Genomic DNA, 23,412 nt, shown 5'->3' with positions numbered 1-23,412 from the left:
ACTTGATTGTGACCAATGTGACTTATCGCCAAGGCATTGCTGTCGTTCACTGTCGTTGGTTGTCATTTTCTCTAGTATATCTGTATATAGATATTAATTTATTTCGTTGTTATTACTATAATAAACCAACCAATATTATTATCAAATTTGTCCTGCTTTAATGTTCTTTGTACATTTGTTTACACGAAATGTGAACGACACAAAATGTACACGTCAAGACATAAATAATTATGGAACTGATTTTCGTTCCAGTTTAGAATTATTCTTGAATTATTAGATAGCTTAGATATTTTGTGCATAGTGTCTACACAAATCTAAGTGTTCGTGCTATTTCTTATACCGCATTTACATATTAGTATAATTTTGAGTGCTGACTGCTGAATAATGAACAGACGTATATTTAACCTCGCTTTTAAATTAATTCGCCTTGCTATTCGCACGAATGTGTAAATTTTGTAAACTCTGCATTACTTTTTATCTGACACAGCATTGCATTGAATTGAAAAATGTAATTAAAGACACGGACTAATCGGATCTTCTCATTTACTACAAACCGATCCCAAAATAAGTAGGGAAACTAATAAACGGATTGTATTTGGGCAAAACATTGATTCCTCTTTATGTTTTAAAGTCTGGCCAGCCAAAGCTGATCCCAGTGTTTTTTGTAGCGGCCACACTATGGAATGTCATCATGGCGTTTCTGCGTAGGTAGTTAGTTGTCAGTTTTGTTGAAAACGGTTCAAATCATTTGCTTTAATAACGTTTAAATCCTGCTATGTTATGTACCTAATGTACCTATGTATGTACTATGATCACCTTTATGAATATTAAAAGTATCAAAATGATTTTTTCCTACTAAAGCCGATGTTACCAGGTCCATATTTTTTAAATTTGCCGCCCTTTACTGGGTTCAGCTTTGGCTGGCCAGACTCTAGATCTTAGATCATTAAGTAATGGATGGAGCACGCTGGCAAATGTTCTAACTAAACTTTCTGCCGGTTTTGGTGCGGGGAGTGTAACTCACACTTTGAAACACTATCACACATTCACAAAAATAATTTATGTCTTTACAAACTCAAACTATTACAAAATGGACGGACTAGCATGTTTTTGCACACATACATCGATTACACAGAAAAATCTCTATACATATACGTAATAATACAATCGCTCTAAAGGGATGTAACCATATCGATATTACAAAAATAATAATTTTGTTGAAATTAGAAATAACATTAATATTATATTCATAAAAAATACTACACAGGTCATTTGTAACGTTTTCATCATTATTATATGCATACGAAAAAACAATAAAACGCCATTTTATTTGTATTTGAATATGTATTTATTCAACACATCACATATTATATTCAATAAAATAAATATCGGTCCAGAAATTTGTATTATTTCTGTACCGAGGTGTCCATTCTGTTTTTCTTCCACAGCATTCAATCCACCTTAGCCTTAAAGCAGGATTTTTTGTAAATCTGAAATATACGCAATATTCGTACATACATATAAATAAAGTAGCTGCTCCGCGCGGTTTCACCCCCGTGGCTCCACTCCTGTTGGTCGTAGCGTGATGATATATACCTTCCTCGATAAATGGGCTATCTAACACCGAAAGAATTTTTCAAATCGGACCAGTAGTTCCCGAGAATAGCGCGTTCAAACAAACAAACAAACTCTTCAGCTTTATAATATTTGTATAGATTACATAATAGAATAATTACAAGATTAACATTACAAAAAAAACGGCTAAATGCGAGTCGGACTCGCGCACGAAGGGTTCCGTACCATTAAAATGTTCTGCCAGTTAAAAGTAACCGAGCGTAAATTTTAATAAATATATACAAGACTTACAAAATAAACATTATACTCCTTTTTATGCAGTTGTGTAAAATTTTAATATAATAAAGATTAATTCTCATCTCATTTCAAATTATACTTAGAAAAATATTTTTTTATCGACGTTCAAGTTAAAAGCAGTCCGTCACTAAGAAAGTCGTAAAAATTAACGACCTTTTAAGCGACGAGTTTTTAAATTCAACTCTATCACTAAGTTCATAAAGATTAAATTTGAATTTCTCTTCAAGATAGTCTCGCTACATCACTTTATCACAGTATTACCATCCTACAGTATGGTGACGAATGTACTTGTGCAGAGAAACGGAGGGGAACTGGCGGGGGGTCGGGCGACGCGGGCCGCTTAATGCAATCACACTGAGTTTGCATTAACTATCGCGAAAGGATGACGCAGTCGTATTTTTTGTGTAATAATTTTATTATACATAGGTACTTACATATTCTATTATGACGCGCAAAAACTGTTCCGTTTACGGATGTAAATCTACATTGAAATCCCAGAAGGAAACAATATTTCAGAAAGATTGTATTAATTGTATCTGTTGAATTAAAATCAAAGCTATGTATATGTTGTCCTCATTATTTTCTAATCAGATTGTAAATCCCAATGCGAATGCATTACTTAGTTAAATGGTATAATATACAATTAAGAACATCCAAAAATAAAGTGTCCACGTAAATAATATTTAGCAGTGCAATATCTGTAATTATATATTTATGAACAAATAATTACATCAGATTTAATAATCGCAATTATTTTGAATGTACATATGAATAAATGATTTCATCATAATATTAATAATCAAAATTGTTTTATTTCCCATTTGTTGCAACCCTAGCGTATTTTCGTGTGGCAGCGTAAGTACCTACGCTGGCGGCGGCATCGCGCGACATCAAAGGCGATTCCTTACTGTAGGAAATAATATTGTAATACTGTGACTTTATAGTCTCGTGGGGAGTGCGGTTCAATATCGCGTTCTAAATTCAACTTTATCGCTTAGTTCATAAAGATTAAATTTGTATATTTTCTCTTCAAGATAGTCTCGCTACATCACTTTATAGTCTCGTGGGGAGTGCGGTTCAATATCGCGTTTTAAATTCAACTTTATCGCTTAGTTCATAAAGATTAAATTTGTATATTTTCTTTCCATGATAGTCTCGTGAGGCCGCATCAATGATCGAGTACATACATGACTCGATTATTTGTCTTGATCATATCGCTAAACGATACATCGACGATTATTAGAAATTGCATTTAATTAGAAATGTACGTTAAAAAAATAAAAAAATATACACAAATGAAAGGTTATTCCATCTTTTTTAATATTCGACATGTTTGAATTGCTTCTGCAAGACTTGACAGTGCAAAACGGCATTTTTAGCGGAGCACTCGCAGACGTCCTTTCGATGTTTTACGAATACGCAGAGTGTTCGTAATCGATTACGCAAGTAGTTTTTATGAAAGCATAAGATTTTTCGATTCGAATAATCTTATACCTCGGCAAAAGGGGAAACGCCTGCGTGTGTTATCCATTTACCATTACTTAATGATCTAAGCTCTAGATTAATATGTACGTATACAACTAATGATTGATCGATTATGATTTTCTTTTACCTAAACGATATATCTAGTGATAAATCATTGTAATGATCAAACATTCAATATCAGCAATGAAATATTAATAATTCAATAAAATTTTATTTTTTGTATATAGAATAACAATTTTATATTATTTTAATATAGCAACCCTATCATTACAGTTTGGTTTGCCGATTGCTTGTCATTGTAAAATATCAATTTTGATTACTCACGAAGTGTTGTATCAAAATCGTATAAATTTGTTGATAATTCTGTGAAAGTTTAACTTTCTATACAATAAATAAAGGTAAGTACATAAGACAATAAATATATTCCATTTTTCAGTAATTCGGACTCTATCCATAACCTGAATTAACATACCGGTTCTTTTATTTTGTTTGCAGATGTTTTTAACACGCTCAGAATACGATCGAGGGGTGAATACCTTCAGCCCTGAAGGTAGACTTTTCCAGGTGGAATATGCTATAGAAGCGATTAAGCTAGGTTCAACTGCTATCGGTATTTGCACTTCTGAAGGTGTTGTGTTGGCCGTCGAAAAGAGGATTACTTCACCACTTATGGAGCCAACAACCATTGAAAAGATTGTTGAAGTAGATCGGCACATCGCCTGTGCTGTGTCAGGATTGATGGCCGATTCAAGGTATATTATTTATGGCAATTTAAAACACTTTTGTTATTGTCTTTGTCTCAAGCTAAATTTTTTTGTAAAATATAAGATTTCATGCGTTTGTTTTGCGCTATACACTGTTGTATAATATTTTTATGTCAGTGTACATTATACATACTTTAATACTTATGATACTGTACTCAAACAACATTGCCACCCTTAGAAGAAATGGAATTGAATTACTTATGATCCTATATATTATGCATTTGATAAGTGATTGAAATACCAAACTAATTATATACAATAATTATCACATAGAGAAACACTGCTTTATCTCAACGGCTTAATTGCTATTCCCTGTTGATATACAATTTTAAATCCTCTCATTCTGTTATGTATCTGTCATTGTCATCTGTTTGAATCTGCTATATTACTAAATGACTATTGAGTAATGTTACAATCTGCTAGATGGACATTGATGCTTGTTAAATCAACGTTTGGCATAGTCATTCAATCAATTAGCAGATTCAACTAAATAACTGCAACAAATCATAATAATAATGCTATTTGCTACAGGACCCTCATAGAGCGTGCGCGTGTTGAATGTCAGAACCACTGGTTTGTGTATAACGAGCGAATGAGCGTAGAGTCCTGTGCGCAAGCCGTCTCTAACCTCGCTATACAGTTTGGTGATAGTGATGACGATAGTGGTACAGCTATGTCCCGACCATTTGGCGTGGCTGTTATGTTTGCTGGTAAGTTTTATTTCTTTACTAGTTACTGTATACTCATGTTTTTATATGAATGGTCAAAGGAAATTACCATGAAATCCGAAGTTTGGCTGTGGTAAACTCAAACTCAAACTCAAACATTTATTTATTCAATTAGACTTCTTCGAGAAGCACTTTTGAAACGTCAATGCATATTTTTTACATTTACCACCGATTCGGAAAGCAGTATCTATAAAAAGTAATAGTATCATATAAAAAGTGGCCTATATCACTCTATCTAGATACTTGACTTTCTCAAGACACAAGAATGATATCATACTATAGCTACATTGATGCAATAGGAAGACATGCACTTTTGCATTTATAAAATTATATTCAACATAAAAATGTTATTTATTTTTTGTAGATTGATACCTCAATACAAATAATATTGGAGAGGATTAGGATAGTTAGGATACCTATATTAGTGTAATCATATTAATTCTGTGCCATAATATATGTTTATCAGGCTTACATAAAGTATATTTTTGCATAAAATAGCCATAAACATATGGGAATAAATAACATTCAAGTTAATTTATATTAATGCAGAATTATAATATTATTGTGAATAGTTACTATGAACGTAATTGTGTTTTCCAACAGTCAAATTTGACTGAAATTCTACCTTGTTAATTTTTATGTTGAGTTCAATCTTCTTACAATAAAATCTCAAAACTCAAATATTTTTCTTACTATTAGTAATTTCTTTAAAAATTCTAGTTGACATAACAAATTATACTATAATTTTGTAAAAATAACTTTCATTATGATTTAATATATTCATATTACGATTGCAGGTATTGACGAGAAAGGCCCTCAACTGTTCCACATGGACCCAAGTGGTACCTTTGTGCAATACGATGCTAAAGCAATAGGCTCTGGTAGTGAAGGAGCTCAACAGAGCTTAAAGGTAAGAAATTTTATAAAAATAATTTTATTTGTCAACCATACAATCATACAATTTAAAAATGATGGTCCCATACTAATACTAATACATATTATAAATGCGAAAGTAACTCTGTCTGTCTGTCTGTTACTCAATCACGCCTTAACTACTGAACCAATTTGCATGAAATTTGGTATAGAGATATTTTGATACCCAAGAAAGGACATAGGATAGGTTTTATCCCGGAAATCCTACGGGAACGGGTTTTTCTTTGAAAACGCGGGCGAAGCCGCGGGCGGAAAGCTAGTAGTCTATATTACGGAATAATGAAAGAATACTAGGTATAAATAAAATATTACAACAAACAAGATACAGAGATAAGGAAAAATATAATTTAATTATATAAAATATGCATATATTAAAAATATTGTGTAGGGTATACCAAAACGCGTCATAATACGAGTCTGAACGTCACATACATGCATATTGTATCGATTCTTTAGAATTACATCCTCTCAAACAAGTATTATAAATAGTAAAGTTACGTCAAAGTTGTCCATAATTAATTATCCAATCGTGCAGGAGCTATTTCCCTCCATAAATGTTCATTGTGGAAATGTAAAAAGCTCATCAACCCAGCAAATTATAAAATTATTTTTGGGAGTGTCGCTTGAATATTAAAATACTAAGTAAATTAAAAAAAATTGGTTTTCTGTAAAGTCGGTTTACTGACGATAGTTGAACGTGACAACTTCCGATTGTGCTTCTTTGTCGCTCGTTCCGCGCTCTCGCTTGCACTTCAAGCCTTACATGGAACGCCTCAGAGCGAGGTAACGCCGCATGAGTCATGTTTTTTCGTGCGTGCAACCGGCTCTATCGAATTATAAGACGTTGTCACGTCAAAAATCGGACTATTTAAGGTCACCAAAACTTGAAATTTTTACTTTGATATAGTATTACAACAATCTCTACAAGATTGTGATTCTGGTTCTAGATTTTTATTAAACTTAAGTATGACAATGAAAGTAGGTATGTAAATGTAAAGTGCAATAGGTAGGTACCTATTGCACTTCACATTTACTTTCATTGTTTTCCTTTTTCTGTAGTAACAATAGTGACGTCTGTTTTTAATTTTAATTATTCTGACGCACATAAAATTAATGTTTCTCTATTAAAGTTTATTATAATTATATTTTTATTACAAGGAAAAAAAACTATTTTCCTCACGTCATGAAATGAATACTTATATAACTCTGTACAGTGTTATAACTCAGGCCCCGGAATCACAGACACAATAGAAAATCTATTGTGTCGTGGCCCGATCGGGCTGTTCGGGGCTCAATGGGTTAAATACTTTGCAGCATTGTTAAGAATAGTGTGAGAGTATATTTATTAAAAAATTGTAAATGTACTAAAACGTATGACGTAATAAAAAAGAGCCTTAAAGATGATATTTCAAGATGTTGATGATGATGAACAGATAATTCTTTTTCAAAGTCCCTGCAAATATATGAAAAAGCCATAAAAAAAAAGACATGTGGCACTCGGGGACAGCCGCGGTAAAGCTATTGCATGCTATGCCTTCAAGCCACACCTCCGTGCCCGTCGGAGCGGGGAGCGTGAGGTTTTTTCGTTACGGAATTTCTCGATTTGGTCCCTGCGCTCAAGGCCCGCGATAGAAGCTATGCAATAGCTTAAAAAACATTTTGCACTCGTAACACGTAATCACTCTCTCATCTTCTGAAATCTTGTCTTCCAATTTAGAAATTAAAGGATTACAGATTTGAAACGCGATCTATTCATCATATCTCGACGATTCGAAAACTTTGTAGCACACCGTAAAGTTTTTTATTTCTATATGTGTAAATACATAAAATTAAACACGAAAATAATATTTATATTAAATTTCTCCCACCAGGAAATCTACCATAAGTCGATGACACTAAAAGAAGCTATAAAGTCAGCGCTTACGATTCTCAAGCAGGTTATGGAAGAGAAACTATCGGAGAATAACGTAGAAGTTGTCACCATGACTCCAGATTCCATGTTCCATATGTTCTCAAGGGAACAACTCGCTGAGGTTATTAAGGACATCCCTTAAGTAGTTCAACGGTTGAGTTTATTTCTTACGAATAGTAATTTATATATTTTTTTTATGACAAGTTTAAGCTTTGATACAATATCAATAATTTATTACACACAAAATAACAAGGTAAAGACGAAAAGAAAAATGGCAACTTAAGTTTTTGGCGGGAAAGTTATGGTTACATTAAAATGCATTCTTCTAAAGTACAGAAATAACTGGTTCTATTTACTATGTACGATATGAATTATTATTTAGTATTGAAATAAACTCGACCGAAATTTAGAGTATTTAGTAATATTTTGAGTAAATTGTTTTTCATTGTAGATTAGTAGGTATCATATGGAAAAGACAAAGTATTGTTACAGGTAAATTAGCTTGGAGAAATTTTTGCGTTTGTAGTAGTGTATGGTCAGCAAATAAAATAAAACAACATTTTATTTTTAGTTTTTATTTTATACAGGGTTACTTGTAAAACACCAGCAACCTCGCAGGACAAGATAGCTAACATCATAAATAACAACATTTGTTCTACGACTTTTGGCATAACGCAATAAATTATTTTTAAATGATTTTTTAAACTTTTATTGTACTCTCCTTACATTTGTAAGTCTATGTTCTATTAATTATCGGATGGACGACGCGACGCCCCCTTCCCCCTCTCGTTCGCTTTTTGTTTACGTAATTTTTGGGAGGCGTAGAGTTTATAATATTCAGACGGAAAATTAAATGAATATTTATTTTTGTATGAAAATAAAATCTAACAAATTATCAAAAGTCGAAATGTTGTTACTTATGATGTTAGCTATCTTGTCCTGCGAGGTTGCCGGTGTTTTACAAGTAACCCTGTATATATAAGGGATTTTAAATTAAACTATATGTGTTTCTCCTCTGAAAAAGATGAGACTTTATTTTAATATTTGCACATTTAACATACATATAACTTTTACATTAACAATGTTACTAAAATGAAAAATTTACTAACCTGAAAAAGAAACGACATTTAAAGTTTAATTCTTTAGTTTGAGAAGTCAAAGGCTTGCCTCGACCATGTTTTAACACTGGAGCCATATTGAATTAACAATATAAAGTTACAACACTTACACACAAATTAAACACTAGTTATGGCCCTGCCTTCATACAAAACTGCTGAATACGCCGTTCGCACGGGAATAGAATGTGGATGCGATTTCCCTTATAGCATCCAAGCTTACGTCTTTATAATTATTAAACTGTATAAATTCATTCTTTAACTCCGGTCTGCATCGTGCAGACATGGGTGTAAAAGTCTCATTTTAGCTATTAAATGTAGTTTTTAAGTACATCTGAGTTTTCATTTGGGGCCTCCGGCTGCGGGACATGTAATTCACTTCAACAAATATTATAACAATAATAACAAATAATAACAACAATCAACAAATACAAAATTTATCAATTAAACTACGTACATAATAATTATTATAATTTTTGAATGAAATGTGCTTTATGTTCTAACGCTACCAAACGACTGCACGTGGCACCTGCGGACAGCGTAAACTGGTTTATTCTGGTTTTGTGCGTGTTTCCACTTTCCACTATCAAGTGACGATTTATTTATTTGTTTTGTTTCGTAATTATTATGGTCAAATATTAATTATGAAACAAATTATTATGGACACGATATTTTATTGTTTCACGGTAGTCGCCTTGTCGTTTGCTCAAGGACGTAAAATTGAATGATATATTTTTTTTTATAAAGTCAAAACCATTTTCTTTCAAATAAAAACTTGTTTTTATTGAAAACAAAAGTGTTGCTAGGAATAAGTATAAAGTTAAATAGTAATGTTAGGATATCGAAACATTTTTGTATAGGCCAGAACGATATAGTGGAAACGCGCTCTAAGATCTGAGTAATATACACACCACTACATATGCAAAAATTTCTCCAAGCTAATTTACCTGTAGAATTGTTATTGTCAATGGTAAGTGGTATTAAATTAATAGACAATTTGTTTTATTATAAATATTTTTATTTATGTGTATTCATTATATTTTGTATATACGATTAAAGAAAAATTTCAATAGTATTGTTAATTAATTCATTTTTGGAAGTTGATAAATAAAAAATATTATCACAGGCACTAAATTTACGCTATATTATGTACTAATGAAAATATCGTGAAAAACGATTTATTTAAAATATTACAATATGTGGGAGCTGGAGAATCTTAAAATAAGCAATCATGGTTTTTAATAAAAAAATATATACATAATATTGTTTATTATTTATACCTTCCTATAAGTTTTAATTATATCTATAAGAATCATGTGTATTACTATAGTTTTATTACATTTTATATAATGTAGATAGATATTCAGTATTTACGTTTAATACTCAGATGTTTGAAAGTAAGTAGTTGAATGTAGCTGGTAGCATAAGTTATTTGGATTTGAATCAATAGTAATGAACTAATGATATTTGGTGAGTACAATCCTTTTTTATAAAATTTTATTTTCATGATACAAATACGAATTAATAATGCATATTCTTTGTTCAGACATACAGTTCTCGTTAGTATAAATACAAAGTCAAGTAGATTTTTATTTTTTACCCTATTGCTCTAAAAATCGTAATTGCATCTCAACTTTCGAACTTTGAACTAAATATTTTTTAATAGTAGGTAATACTTATTCTTTTAAATTTGTTAAATAAATCTTATACTGTGAAAATTTAGATGATCGCTGCGAACCCTGATCTTCAATGGAGTGAATCGAGTTCCAGGAATACATTGCAAGATTTCTCTAAACTACGGCTATCAAGACAAACTGTGTAATTTTTAATTCTGAAAAAAAAAATTATTTCTGAAAGAAGGTTTTATGTTTTGGTAAGTGTCAGAAAAGTGCCAGTATTATTAAATATAACTAATGATTTTAGCTCCGAGATATGAGTGAAATATATTAATATAAAAGGGAAGAGGGATAATTTTTTAGTTTCTGTATGCCTTTTGAGAGTAATAAAAGTTGCTTGCATTGCATTCATTTACAATTTGTTGTTATTCTATACGATTTTTTCCTTTATTAAGGATATAATAAATTTTATTTATAAGTGTAGCCAATTAATTTGTTCAATGTGTTTTTTGTGCTTAGGTCAAGTACAAAATACAAATATAAAATATGGGAAAGTTATTAGAATTCAATGTGTAATGATCCTTGATATTATAAAACATATACAGATAAAACAGATATTACATAACATTTCAAAGACATATAACAGATATTATATAACATTTCAAAGTAAATGAAACACAAAAATAGTTGAGCAAGATATGTATTTCATTGAATAACAATGTATAAAAAGTAAAAATCATATCAAAAATTGTAAATTTAATAACAAAATATAAATTGGAAATGCAATATCAGATCAATGAACATATTACTACATAGACATTATAAAAAAATAATTGCACGTTAAAAAACACACTGGGTAGCGTTGGCCCAACAAATGAACGTCGATGTTAGCCGCCATTATGGCGATTACGAATAAACATTTTCAATGACGGCCGATCATAGACATTTAGGCCCTCTACAATATCGTGATTGCCTCTACTCACCCAACGCTGCCCATTGTTAAGAGAGCCCATTATAAATATTTACCAATATTTGGCTAAAGATGGTTCCAAATCTATTGGATCAACGTTCGGTCCGAACCTTTCCACTGGTCTGCCATTTTTATCAACAATAAATTTAGAAAAGTTCCACTTAATAAAGTCACCTAATGTTCCACTCTGAGTGCGTTTTAAGAACTTCCACAATGGATGAGCATTATCTCCATTAACTTCAATTTTCTCAAAGACATCGAATTTAACGCCTCTGTTGTTGATAAATTTGACTATATCATTGGAATTTCCCGGTTCTTGGCCATTAAATTGATTGCAAGGGAAGGCTAGTATTCTGAAATCTCTCGCTTTAGAGTATTTTTCATATAATTCGTTTAGTTGTTGATAGTTTTTGTCCGTTAAACCACATTGGGATGCCACATTTACAATTAAGAGGACATATCCCTTATATTTATCCAGTTTTATGTTTCGCCCGTAAATGTCTTTAACATAGAATTCGTGTACGGATGCCGCTTTTTCGGGATTCGGTTGTTGTTGTTCTTGAGGATTAGTTTTACTGTAAAAGATATTAAACAAATAAATAATAGTTTCAAATAGAACTTAATCTGTAATCGATCAAGCCAGGATGAATAAAAATACATAAGCAGTTTAACGGAACTAAATAAAATCGAGTTTTTTTTCTTAAATAATTTCTTATTAAAAATAAAAAATAAAATAAATATATATTACCTAACACCCCAAAACTCTCTAAACGTCATGATAGCTTGTAATATATCCTGTCCCAGTATTTTTGGTGATTCGAAAGCAGCAAAATGGCCGCCAGCGTCAATTACCGTAGTGTGAAGGTAGTTCTTGTATTTGAGTTTTAGCACAATGTCTGGTTGAGTTATCAATTCGTGTTTGAATTTTATTCCCCATGTTGGCACATCTGTTGGTATCCTGGAAATAAGATGGTTCTGTTTATAAAAAAGAGTTATACTTCTTACTCTTTTTTTAGACGGTAGTAGGGTGTAATTTTGAAAATAATATAGAAATAACAGGTAGTGCTTTACATAATGAGTTAATCACTTAACTACAGTTAAAAGCATGTTAAAAACTAAGTATTAATTAAATTTCTCAACCTTTACAAAAAGTAATAAAACAAAAAAAAACGTTTTATTAAATCCTACACAAGAAGAAACACTGATTGCAATATACAGGGTGTCCCACTATTGGTATACTAAGTGCGAAGGAACTTGTAGTTTTGCATACACTGATCACGTAAAAAATACATAAACAACAAAATTACGTTAAAAATTTTTTGATATTTTTTTCCTGAAAATCCATGTTTTCTTCTCTAGCTTCGCGCAGCCGTCATATACCGCTTCTCTAATGTGAGCATTTTGTCTATGAAAACATAATCTTAAACGATAGCTCACGTGCTAGTGGCAAAAATGGGCGGGTTGCTTGCTATGGGTGTACACATAGAGTTTTAAGATTTCATCTATTTGAAAAAAAAAATGCGTCTGGAATTTTTTAAGTATTTTTTACGTACTCAGCGTATGCAAAACTATAACCTCCTTTGAGCTTAGTATACCAACAGTGGGACACCCTGTATAAAAAAATGTTTGATAGGTTCGACGATGGATTCTATACCTTTAATTAAAAAAAAAAAATTAGTGAATTTTATACTCACATATCAAACTTAGTTTCCAACCGTTTCTTATTATAACACTCCGCATACAATCTCATAGATGTCGTTATACTATTACTGACCCAATACACCATGACATTATCAAGTAAATGTGTTAACATGAAGTTTGATAAGAGATTTCCGTCGGCTGCCTTTTTGTTTTCAGCGTTCGTCCATGTTGAAAATTTCTCTAAAATATATGCGGCAAGACCAGCTGGCGAGTCTGTTAATGCTATGCCTGAAAAAGATGAAGGAATAAGAATTTAAGGCATATTTTTTGTAATAATTAGACATAGAATTTTGAAGGAAAGTGGTTTATGTGCATTTATCCATACTAATATTATAAATGCGAAAGTAACTCTGTCTGTCTGTCTGTTACTCAATCACGCCTAAACTACTGAACCAATTTGCATGAAATTTGATATGGAGATATTTTGAAACCCGAGAAAGGACATAGGCTACTTTTTATTGCGAAATATGTACCACGGGCGAAGCCGGGGCGGACCACTTGTATAATAATATAAGCTGGTGAGCCAAGTTAGTTGTTCCAGAATTTTACGTATAAAGAACATAAGTATGCAAAGCACATTGTTTGGCCGAATGTAGCATCAAAATAATACAATGTCTGTAAATTATAAATAGGTGACATTTTTAAAGGACTAAACAATAAATATTATCCAGAAAATTATGGTTACTTACTCCATTTTTAACATAATCATAAGGAAGACAAGGTTATATAAGAAGACTGCAGTTTATTAACTATAATTAGTTTTTATTTTATTTTATTAGTTTTTTTTAAATTAATATTTTGTTACAAACTTACCCACTGTATCCGGTTTAGTAGCTTGAAGATGCAAATAGCCAGATTCTTCCATAATAAACAAAATCTGCTTGCTCAAGGGGTAAACTCTGTCTTGAATCTCTGGTTCCACTATGTAACTTGGGAATATTGATCCTGCAAAGTTTTATTAATGAGATAAGTTTCATAGAAAAAATTGTATAAAAAATTATATTAGGATTATAATTAAAAAAAATTGGTTGTCTGTAAAGTCGGTTTACTGACGATAGTAGAACGTGACAACGTCCGATTGTGCTTCTTTGTCGCTCGTTCCGCGCTCTCGCTCGCACTTCAAGCCTTACATGGAACGCCTCAGAGCGAGGTAACGCCGCATGAGTCATGTTTTTTCGTGCGTGCAGCCGGCTCTATCGAATTATAAGACGTTGTCACGTCAAAAAAATATAGTTTATAGCTATGCTTCTGGGAATGTCAGGATATAAAGTTATTTAATAATTTAATATCAATCATAAACAAGTTACCTAATAACATGTAAATGGTTCCCATTGGATGGGATAATAATATAGGCATGTTGCTATGGAAACCGAGGACATTGTCTGGGAACATAGTTGCCATGATCGAGCCAATGTAATGGCCGAAGTCACCGCCCTGTACATAGTACTTTTTATGGCCAATACGCTCCATTAGATTCTTCATTACTACAGCCACTTCTAAAGGTCCCATACCTCGACGTACTGGAGCCTTAAAAAAATAGACATTTCTTGTAATAACTGTATTTAATTTAAATGTTATTAATTGAAAAATTCATCAATTCATGTCATGCCGGTCCCGGATACGATTTTTTTTACAGTTATTAACATATAGTCCATTGAATAAAAAGTTCTAGAGTGCGTGAGTTAGTAACGTAAGATGTTTCTTCGGAAACATGTCAAGAGACCAAGAGAAGAGTAGTTTGAGTTACTGAACTTGATCTTCTTATTTTTTTCTTCCAAAAAACTCAAAAGTGCAACTTGTGACCGGTACAGATAGATTGCTCATAATTAGGTCTATCATTGATAAAAATACCAGATTCCACCACGGAGGCGTTTACGGGGAATTGAATTTTATTAGGGTAGTTACGATACTTGAACTTTTTATTTTTTTTCTCCAAAAAAACTCAAAAGTGCAACTTGTGACCGATACTGATAGAATTCTCTTAATTAGGTCTATAATTGGTAAAATAAACACATTCCTCCATGGAAGCCTTTAGGAGGAATCGATTGTCAAAATACTATATTAGGGTAGTTTGAGTTACTGAACTTGATCTTTTTATTTTTTTCTTCCAAAAAACTCAAAAGTGCAACTTGTGACCGGTACTGTTAGATTGCTCTTAATTAGGTCTATAATTGGTAAAATGAACACATTCCTCCATGGAAGCTTTTAGGAGGAATCGATTGTCAAAATACTATATTAGGGTAGTTTGAGTTACTGAACTTGATCTTTTTATTTTTTTCTTCCAAAAAACTCAAAAGTGCAACTTGTGACCGGTACAGATAGATTGCTCATAATAAGGTCTATCATTAATACAAATACTAGATTCCACCACGGAGGCGTTTACGGGGAATTGAATTTTATTAGGGTAGATACGATACTTGAACTTTTTATTTTTTTTCTTACAAAAAAACTCAAAAGTGCAACTTGTGACCGGTACCAATAGATTGCTCATAATTAGGTCTATCATTGATAAAAAAACCAGATTCCACCATGGAGGCGTTTAGGAGGTATTGAATTTTATTAGGGTAGTTAATATACATGAACTTTTTAACTAAGTACCCTAATAAAATTCAATTCCCCGTAAACGCCTCCATGGTGGAATCTGGTATTTTTATCAATAATAGACCTAATTATGAGCAATCTATCTGTACCGGTCACAAGTTGCACTTTTGAGCTTTTTGGAAGAAAAAAAATAAAAAGTTCATGTATCGTAACTACCCTGATAAAATTCAATTCCCCGTAAACGCCTCCGTGGTGGAATCTGGTATTTTTAGCAATGATAGACCTAATTATGAGCAATCTATCTGTACCGGTCACAAGTTGCACTTTTGAGTTTTTTGGAAGAAAAAAATAAAAAGATCAAGTTCAGTAACTCAAACTGCCCTAATATAATATTTTGACAATCGATTCCTCCTAAAGGCTTCCATGGAGGAATGTGTTTATTTTACCAATTATAGACCTAATTAAGAGAAATCTATCAGTACTGGTCACAAGTTGCACATTTGAGTTTTTTGGAAGAAAGAAATATTTTTTGATCGATTGATGTGGAAATTGTTTGAGCCGAAATCATGTTTTACTGCGTATAACTCAGAAACGGTAGGATATAGGAAAAAATGATTCAGGTACAACTTGTAGATAATTTTATGGCCTTTCAACTTTTCATTGAAAGTTTTTCTCTAACATGTACCGTTTTTGAGATTTAAGCGAAAAATGAAAAAATGGACCCATTTCCCCTCTCCCCCCACTCCGGGGCTCCTCCTAGTGGCCCGGGGTTTTAGTATGTTTATTACCTAGGGACTCTTGACATGTTTCCGAAGAAACATCTTACGTTACTAACTCACGCACTCTAGACCCCCCTTGGAGGGACTCATTCAATGGACTAATAATTCAATTAGAGACAAACTATTAGATCATAATTTATAGCATATTTGCACAAATATAAGCAAGTTTGTACACAGGAATGAATAAAAAAACTGATTGTGAAAGGTTTGTCAACTTCAGTTAATATTGTTTAAAAAAATTATAATTTAATTTAATAGTTCCATAGCTAATAGCGAGTTGTTTCAATAATCCATGCTTCACTTAGATTACTCACCTTTGAAAAGCCAAAACCAGGCAAGCTAGGTATAATAAGTTCTAATGCAAAATTATGTTCTGGTCTATAAGCTAGCTCTGGTATCAGCTCATAAAACTCTCTGAATGACCCAGGCCATCCATGTAATAGAAGTAAGGGTACAATCTGAAAAATAATTATTAATATCTTAAAATGTGTAGGTATGTCATAATTAAGAAGAAATTGGTAAGAAATTAATTTAATTTTTAAGTTGAATCTAATATATAATTAATTATTGCATTGATAAAGATAAGAATTTTGGTATTCAAGCTAATAATTCGGATAAATAAATGTTTTATGTATAGGAAGACATATTATCAGTCTTTTTTATAATACTTACTTCAACATCATCAGCCACATAGGGTTTCACATGAACAAAGTGAATATCCAACCCTTGTATATTAGTCATGGAGTGGTTATACTTATTAAAGAACTTCTCTCTATCAGCGAAATTGTATTTATTGTGCCAGTAATCCAATACTCTGGTAATGAAGTTGGAATTGAAGCCATATGTAAAACCACTGTCTTCTAGAGGTGGAGGAAAGGGTCTACGGTGTAGTATGAGGTTTCTTAATTCATTTATCATCTGTAATTAAAAATATAATCTACAAGCGGTCCGCCCTGTCTTCGCCCGTGGTACATATTTCGCAATAAAAGGTAGCCTATGTTCTCAGGGTCTTAAAGATTGTCTGTGCCAAATTTCATCAAAATCGGTTGAGAAGTTTATGTGTGAAAACAATACATACATACATAATTACAAACTTTTCCTCTTTATAATATGTATTAGTATAGAAGTATAGATAATCTATAATTACAAAGCTGAAGAGTTTGCTTCTTTGAGCATGCTAATCTCAGGAATCACGGGTCTGATTTGAAAAAAATATTTCTCTGTTAGATAGTCTATTTATTGAGGAAGGCTATAGGCTATAATATATTATCATGAAAATTAGACAATAGGAGCAGATCAATATGGGTAAGTAGTGGGGCACAGCTAGTTTTAAATTTAAATGTATACTAGTATTATGGATAGTTTTTTTGTTTTTGTTTTGTTGGTACAGATTGATATCTTGTGTTGAATCCATTTATCAAGAAAGGATTTAAAAGACGAGTCTACAACCAATAGGAGCAAAGCAGCAATATATTATAAAATATTTCTTTTGAGAGATTTGTACGTGAATATTGTTTAATACAGTGTAAACTCTATATAACGACACTCCATTTAACGTCAAACTCCGTATAACGTCAAGATTTCTCGACTTTGGTTGGTTTATATAGTTATCTATACAATAATACACTCCATATAGCATCACGCTCACTCTAATTAACGACCACAATAAGACATTACAACTAGGAACTAGGACTAGGAAGTACTGACTAAGTTGCCGAAATCAATGAAAATGTAGTTGTTTACATTCTTTTTTACTGACATACCGAAGATTCTCAGAAATGCAGTCGTAGAAAAATAAAGAAAAAATTCTGCATGCTGAAGAAGATGGACGATCTGCCAAAAAATTGAAGAAACCTCAATATGAAGACCTTGATCAAGCGATGATAACATGGTTTCATAGGCAATGTCAAAATAATATTCCTGTCTCGGGACCAATCATGCAATTATCCTTTCTCTCCATTTAACGACCACTCTCTATAACGTCGAAAAATGCACGGTCCCTTAAGTGACGTTATATAGAGTTTACACTGTATATACATTTTAAGCATTGCATGTGAAATGTATTGTTGAGTAATGTGCAAAAAGTTGTATAAAGTTGGTTTGGTTTAGTAAGAGGTAAATATATCTGGTGCAGACTTCTCGCAATAATGATGAATGTGAATAAAAAAATCTTATTTTATTTAATTTTTTATCTATACTAATATTATAAAGCTGAAGAGTTTGTTTGAACGCACTAATCTCAAGAACTACTGGTCTGATTAGAAAAATTCTTTCGGTGTTAGATAGCCCATTCATCGAGGAAGGCTATAGGCCTTATATTATCATCACGCTTAGACCAACAGGAGCGGAACCACGCGGGTGAAACCGCGGAGCGCAGCTAGTGAGTTATAAAATTTTGTTATGGTTTCACATTCTTACCACATTAGAAAATTCAACAGAAAAAGGTCTGATTGAGAGATCTGGATTTTGTTCCATGGGGTAGGGACCCCAGTAAGCATTGAAGTCGACTTCTGGTTTTGCTTGTGGTGCATTAAGTTTGTAATAAGCATAATATGATGCCCCTAATGCAGCCAGCATTGATAGAATTGGAAGTACCTGAAATCATATATAAAAAGTATTAATTATCAAGCGTTATTATTACGATTTCACGTTGTTATTGTATATCCTTCGCAGGTTTAATGTTATGCAATAAATACTTGCAAAAAATATCTCATTATCACAACTTGTTATGTTAATAAGTTTGAAAAATTTTCCACTCACCACAATAATTATGAATTTTATTACTTTAAAGTCCCCAAAAACTCGCATCTTTGAAAGTTTGTATGTAATCTTATATGTAATGGAAATAATACTATAAAAATGCGGAACGACTTACCAAATTCCTATTTTTTTTCACAGGTCTTTTTTTAGTTTTTTCTGCCATTCTTATATTATATGTATGAAGAATACAATCTAATTTTATTTATTTGTACAACAACTTGTAATTATTGTGTGTACAAAACTTCGTAATCGTAATTCCAATTCCAAATACCGAAACTCGAGTGTTGAAACTTGAAACATCAAACCTTTGCATCAAACACAAACAGCTGATACCTATAACTAGTGTTGCCGCTCGATAGTCCACTATCGATAGTCTATCGATTAACTATCGATAGTTGGGGAAAAGCAATAGTATCGATAGCACTATCGATACTATCGATAGTGTCGATACTATCGATAGTATCGATAGTCCTATAAGCGTAAATACTATCGACACATAGCAATACCATCGATAGTATCGATACTATCGAAGCTCAATATCGAACGAACTATCGATACTATCGATAGTGTCGATACTATCGAAGCTCAATATCGAACGAACTATCGATACTATCGATAGTGTCGATGCTATCGATAATATCGTCCCATCGATAGTGACCTTTTTCTCGATAGTATTGCTTTATCAATAATATTATAGTGGATGACAGAGAACTAGATGTTTGGTTATAATACTTTTCAAGTTATCTATTGGCGCTTTGTACAATCCATTTTTTTTAGTTCGTTAATTCGTAATCCAATAAGCCCATTGACTGACCCATTATACCAAGAAATCGTGAACAATACTATTGCACAATTTACTACTATCGATAGCTCAAAACTATCGATAGTATCAGTACTATCGATAGTATCGATTGTAGTTGCAATATTCAGTAGCAATAGTATCGATACTATCGACAGTATCGATAGTATAGCAACTATTGGCAATCAATACTATCGATTTTATCGATACTATTGCAGTTCATCAATAGTATTCCATGATTAACGCTATCGATAGTATCGATAGTATCGATAATATCGATACTATCGATAGTGCTATCGATATTCTGACTTATTTTCAAGGTCAACTATCGATAGTCAAACTATCGATAGTTCGGCAACACTACCTATAACTGATTTTACCGGCTCATGTTTTTTAAATTAAATTATATTAAATGCCAAATGGATACAAGCCTTTTGGTGAACATTATAAGAACAATAATAATTCATACTTATAATTTGCCCGCGGTTTCGCCCGCTTTGACTTAAGCCTAATAATTAATTATATACTTAAACCGTCCTCTTGAAAAACTATCTATTAGAAAAAACTGCATCAGAATCCGTTGTGTAGTTTAAGCATCATTCATAGAAGATAGACGACATAGACAGACGCCGCGGCCGGAAGCGATATGATGATTAAATGATAAAGAAGTACAAGCGTTTCATAGGGCGTATTCAGAAAGAAAGCTTGAAACTTATAAGCGCTTATAAGCGCTGGTAACCCGAGCAGGAAAATAAGCGCTGATAGGCGCCGACAAGTTTCAACAAGTTTCAACAAACTTGTCGGCGCCTATCAGCGCTTATAAGCGCATGTTCATATATTTTCCTGCTCGGGTTACCAGCGCTTATAAGCGCCGATAAGCGCTTATAAGCGCTTATAAGTTTCAAGCTTTCTTTCTGAATACGCCCTTAGATATTCTCTAGAGATTTGATTGTATGACGTAGGTATGTGTTTGTTTTTTTTTTGTTGTTATAAATAGGCTGAAACTATAGGATAGATCTCAAAATCTTTCTCCAGCAGAAAGAAACACTATTTCTGAGTAGCAAAGGCTACATTTTATTTTGTTTTAAATTAAATAAAACAAAAATTTAGGTTTTTCATGATGATGTTCGATTTGTTACATCTTATCTTAGTATACTTATCCAGAAATGTCTGTCAATCTGATACATATAATTTTATAAGGAGGATTCCTGAGCTCAGCACAAGGTTTCCTTATGGGCACTATTAACGGTAATCTAGTGGTTTGATAAGTTTTAATTATTAACGATTACCTAGAATACAATATTATACTTTTGAATTATTCTTCTTACTATAACTTCGTAAGAAGCTCGTAAACTGTCTCATTTATGTTAGGATATAACATGACCAATGACCATGAGTCTTATGAGTGATATTGGCTAATAGAGAGTTGTAATATAACGCAATGAACATTTCAAAGACCTTTGTATTTCACGCGCTTTCAAAAACGCGTCTCCTGTGCCCACATATGCGTTAATAACCAAATCACATTGTTACAGTTGTCTATGACCGTGAAAAAAATGTTACGAAAAGAACAAAATATGTACCTAACTAATAAAGAGTGTTTGTCTTTCCTAGACAATACTCTGTTTTTTGTATTTACTGTAGAGCTATTACCTAGTATAATGTATTATGTTACAAGTAGTATCTATTTGCTACCAGCCAACTTTTTGTTATTAGGTAAAGATAAAATTTTTCAAAATATGGGTTTTATTTATAACCGTCTTAGTTTTTCGTAATGTTTTTACTAAATCTAAATTAATACGCCTAACAGTTTTTTACAGGCTACACATTATGTTCTGAATTTATTTATGATCCATATGGGCAATGGACATGGCTTTTCATTAACTAAATTTGCTTGTAACTTGGTAGTTAATTAAACAAACTGGATAAATCTTAAAAAAAAGACATAACTACATATTTCAAAATAAATTATAGAATAACTACCTTTTCTATCAAAAAGTATCACTACTTAATAGAAATTTAAACGAATTATTTATTGGAAATATTTTTTTTCTAAATATAAGTACATATTAAGCATAATATATAAATCGAATATGTTTTCATTTCATGGTAGGTAAATGGTAATGAACATTGTAATTATTCTTTTGAGAAAAAATTAACACCTTTTTATTTTAAGACGATATTTTACCATTTACATATTTTTTATGACTTTAATTTTAATGTAACAATAGGCAGGGGTTTGTATAATCTATCTTAAATCAACAGAGTTACAACAGATTTTTACATCCGCTCTACATTTTAGCTGGAACTAATTCATACAGTCGTCATACAGCCTTGCGAATCAGAAAAATTACTTTAACACATAACTATGTAATTTCTAATACTAACAATATAAAGAGGTGATTTGTTTTGGGATTTCTATTATATCTTATTAAGTTATATCATAACATCTGTCTGAATGGTGATAGCACATAGCTATCCTACTAATAAAACGCGAAACTTTGTAAGAATATGTGGAATTATGTTTGTTACTCTATCAAACGAAAATCACTCAATGGATATTGATGATACTTGGCAGTGAGGTAGCTTATGTACCTACCTGTACAAATATAAATTATGTGTACCTACTTGCTTTTGCCGGGTAAGCGCCGCAAGATCGTCCGCGAATGAAACCAAACGGCACGACAAGTTTTAAACAAAATAATTGTAGAGCAAGCTGCAAGAGTCTGTCTTTTCATTATAAAAATAACTATATTAACGATTATAATTATTGTGAATGAGGCAAGACTTAACTAGGGAATTCTTTTTAGTGACTTAACGTCCTTTTATATTAATATTATAGTGTTACGATAAGTCTATAACGAGTTAATCAATATCTTTTATTATCAAATCATTAATTTACTTATATGTATAAATAAAATTTAGATCAATTTGGTGTTATAGTTTGTAATTTGAATATATTACATTTATATTCTATTTTAAATATTATTGATTTCCACACGGTAGATAATTCTAAATCCGTACGCATTAAAACCAGCCTTGCAGAACTTCCTCTATTACATAATATACTCATTTGAGATGTGCATTTAAATACTAAAATTATTTTATATTTATTTAGAGTGAACCTAGAAAGGTTTTGTCTCTATCAATAAATAGAGCCAAAAACAAATAAAGAACTTTTCTCTATGCTTTTCTTCTCTATTAAAAAAGAAAGCATAGACTATAGAGCATAATTGAATGTCATTGAAGCAAGAAGGCTAGTTTTCAATAGCCTCTACTATCTATGGTGTGTATAGGTCGGAACAATGTCTTTGGCGCACCAATCAGTGCACGGGCGGGGTGGCGGAAACTTTGCTCGAATTCAATTAAACTTGAGCGCCGGCTCTTATCTGATGACTCCGTGGAGGCTTCGTAACGAGATCTGTAGGGTTGTCACC

The 23,412-nt window shown here is 32.1% G+C and overlaps 2 protein-coding genes across 2 annotated transcripts; one reads left to right on the top strand and one right to left on the bottom strand.

Annotated features, from left to right (window-relative positions):
• Nucleotides 1-3,601: 3,601 nt before the first annotated feature.
• Nucleotides 3,602-8,177, top strand: Prosalpha5 (proteasome alpha5 subunit). The gene is made up of 5 exons (XM_090115068.1): nt 3,602-3,755; nt 3,853-4,109; nt 4,653-4,831; nt 5,647-5,759; nt 7,654-8,177. Exons 2-5 carry the CDS (start codon nt 3,853-3,855, stop codon nt 7,834-7,836), a joined length of 732 nt encoding a protein of 243 aa, XP_089971194.1. The 5' UTR covers nt 3,602-3,755; the 3' UTR covers nt 7,837-8,177.
• Nucleotides 8,178-11,109: 2,932 nt separating this feature from the next.
• On the bottom strand, nt 11,110-19,475 carry LOC149898620 (juvenile hormone epoxide hydrolase-like). Its single transcript, XM_090114885.1, has 9 exons — nt 19,292-19,475; nt 18,835-19,011; nt 17,089-17,334; nt 16,731-16,874; nt 14,404-14,623; nt 13,910-14,041; nt 13,090-13,324; nt 12,144-12,353; nt 11,110-11,970 (listed from the first exon to the last, which is right to left on the bottom strand). The coding sequence occupies exons 1-9, from the start codon at nt 19,337-19,339 to the stop codon at nt 11,448-11,450; spliced, it is 1,935 nt and encodes a 644-aa protein (XP_089971011.1). The 5' UTR covers nt 19,340-19,475; the 3' UTR covers nt 11,110-11,447.
• Between the last annotated feature and the right edge of the window lie 3,937 nt (nt 19,476-23,412).

This window comes from Colias eurytheme, chromosome 22, assembly GCF_061535395.1.
Source record: "Colias eurytheme isolate Ceu_HAF_F1 chromosome 22, ilColEury1 Martin Lab GWU primary, whole genome shotgun sequence".
In the NCBI taxonomy this organism is placed as follows: domain Eukaryota; kingdom Metazoa; phylum Arthropoda; class Insecta; order Lepidoptera; family Pieridae; genus Colias; species Colias eurytheme.
The sequence above is the reverse complement of the archived record's forward strand: the minus strand, read 5'-3'. Positions and strand labels throughout refer to the sequence as shown.

Bases quoted from the DNA above. Each gene is read 5' to 3' on its own strand.
- Prosalpha5 (XM_090115068.1), top strand. From the start codon at position 3,853: ATGTTTTTAACACGCTCAGAATACGATCGAGGGGTGAATACCTTCAGC. The intron at 4,110-4,652 runs GTATATTATTTA...TATTTGCTACAG, and splicing joins GGATTGATGGCCGATTCAAG to GACCCTCATAGAGCGTGCGC. The intron at 4,832-5,646 runs GTAAGTTTTATT...TTACGATTGCAG, and splicing joins CGTGGCTGTTATGTTTGCTG to GTATTGACGAGAAAGGCCCT.
- LOC149898620 (XM_090114885.1), bottom strand. From the start codon at position 19,339: ATGGCAGAAAAAACTAAAAAAAGACCTGTGAAAAAAAATAGGAATTTG. The intron at 14,624-16,730 runs GTGAGTAATCTA...TATTTTTTTAAG, and splicing joins CTGGTTTTGGCTTTTCAAAG to GCTCCAGTACGTCGAGGTAT. The intron at 11,971-12,143 runs GTAATATATATT...TATCTTTTACAG, and splicing joins AGAGAGTTTTGGGGTGTTAG to TAAAACTAATCCTCAAGAAC.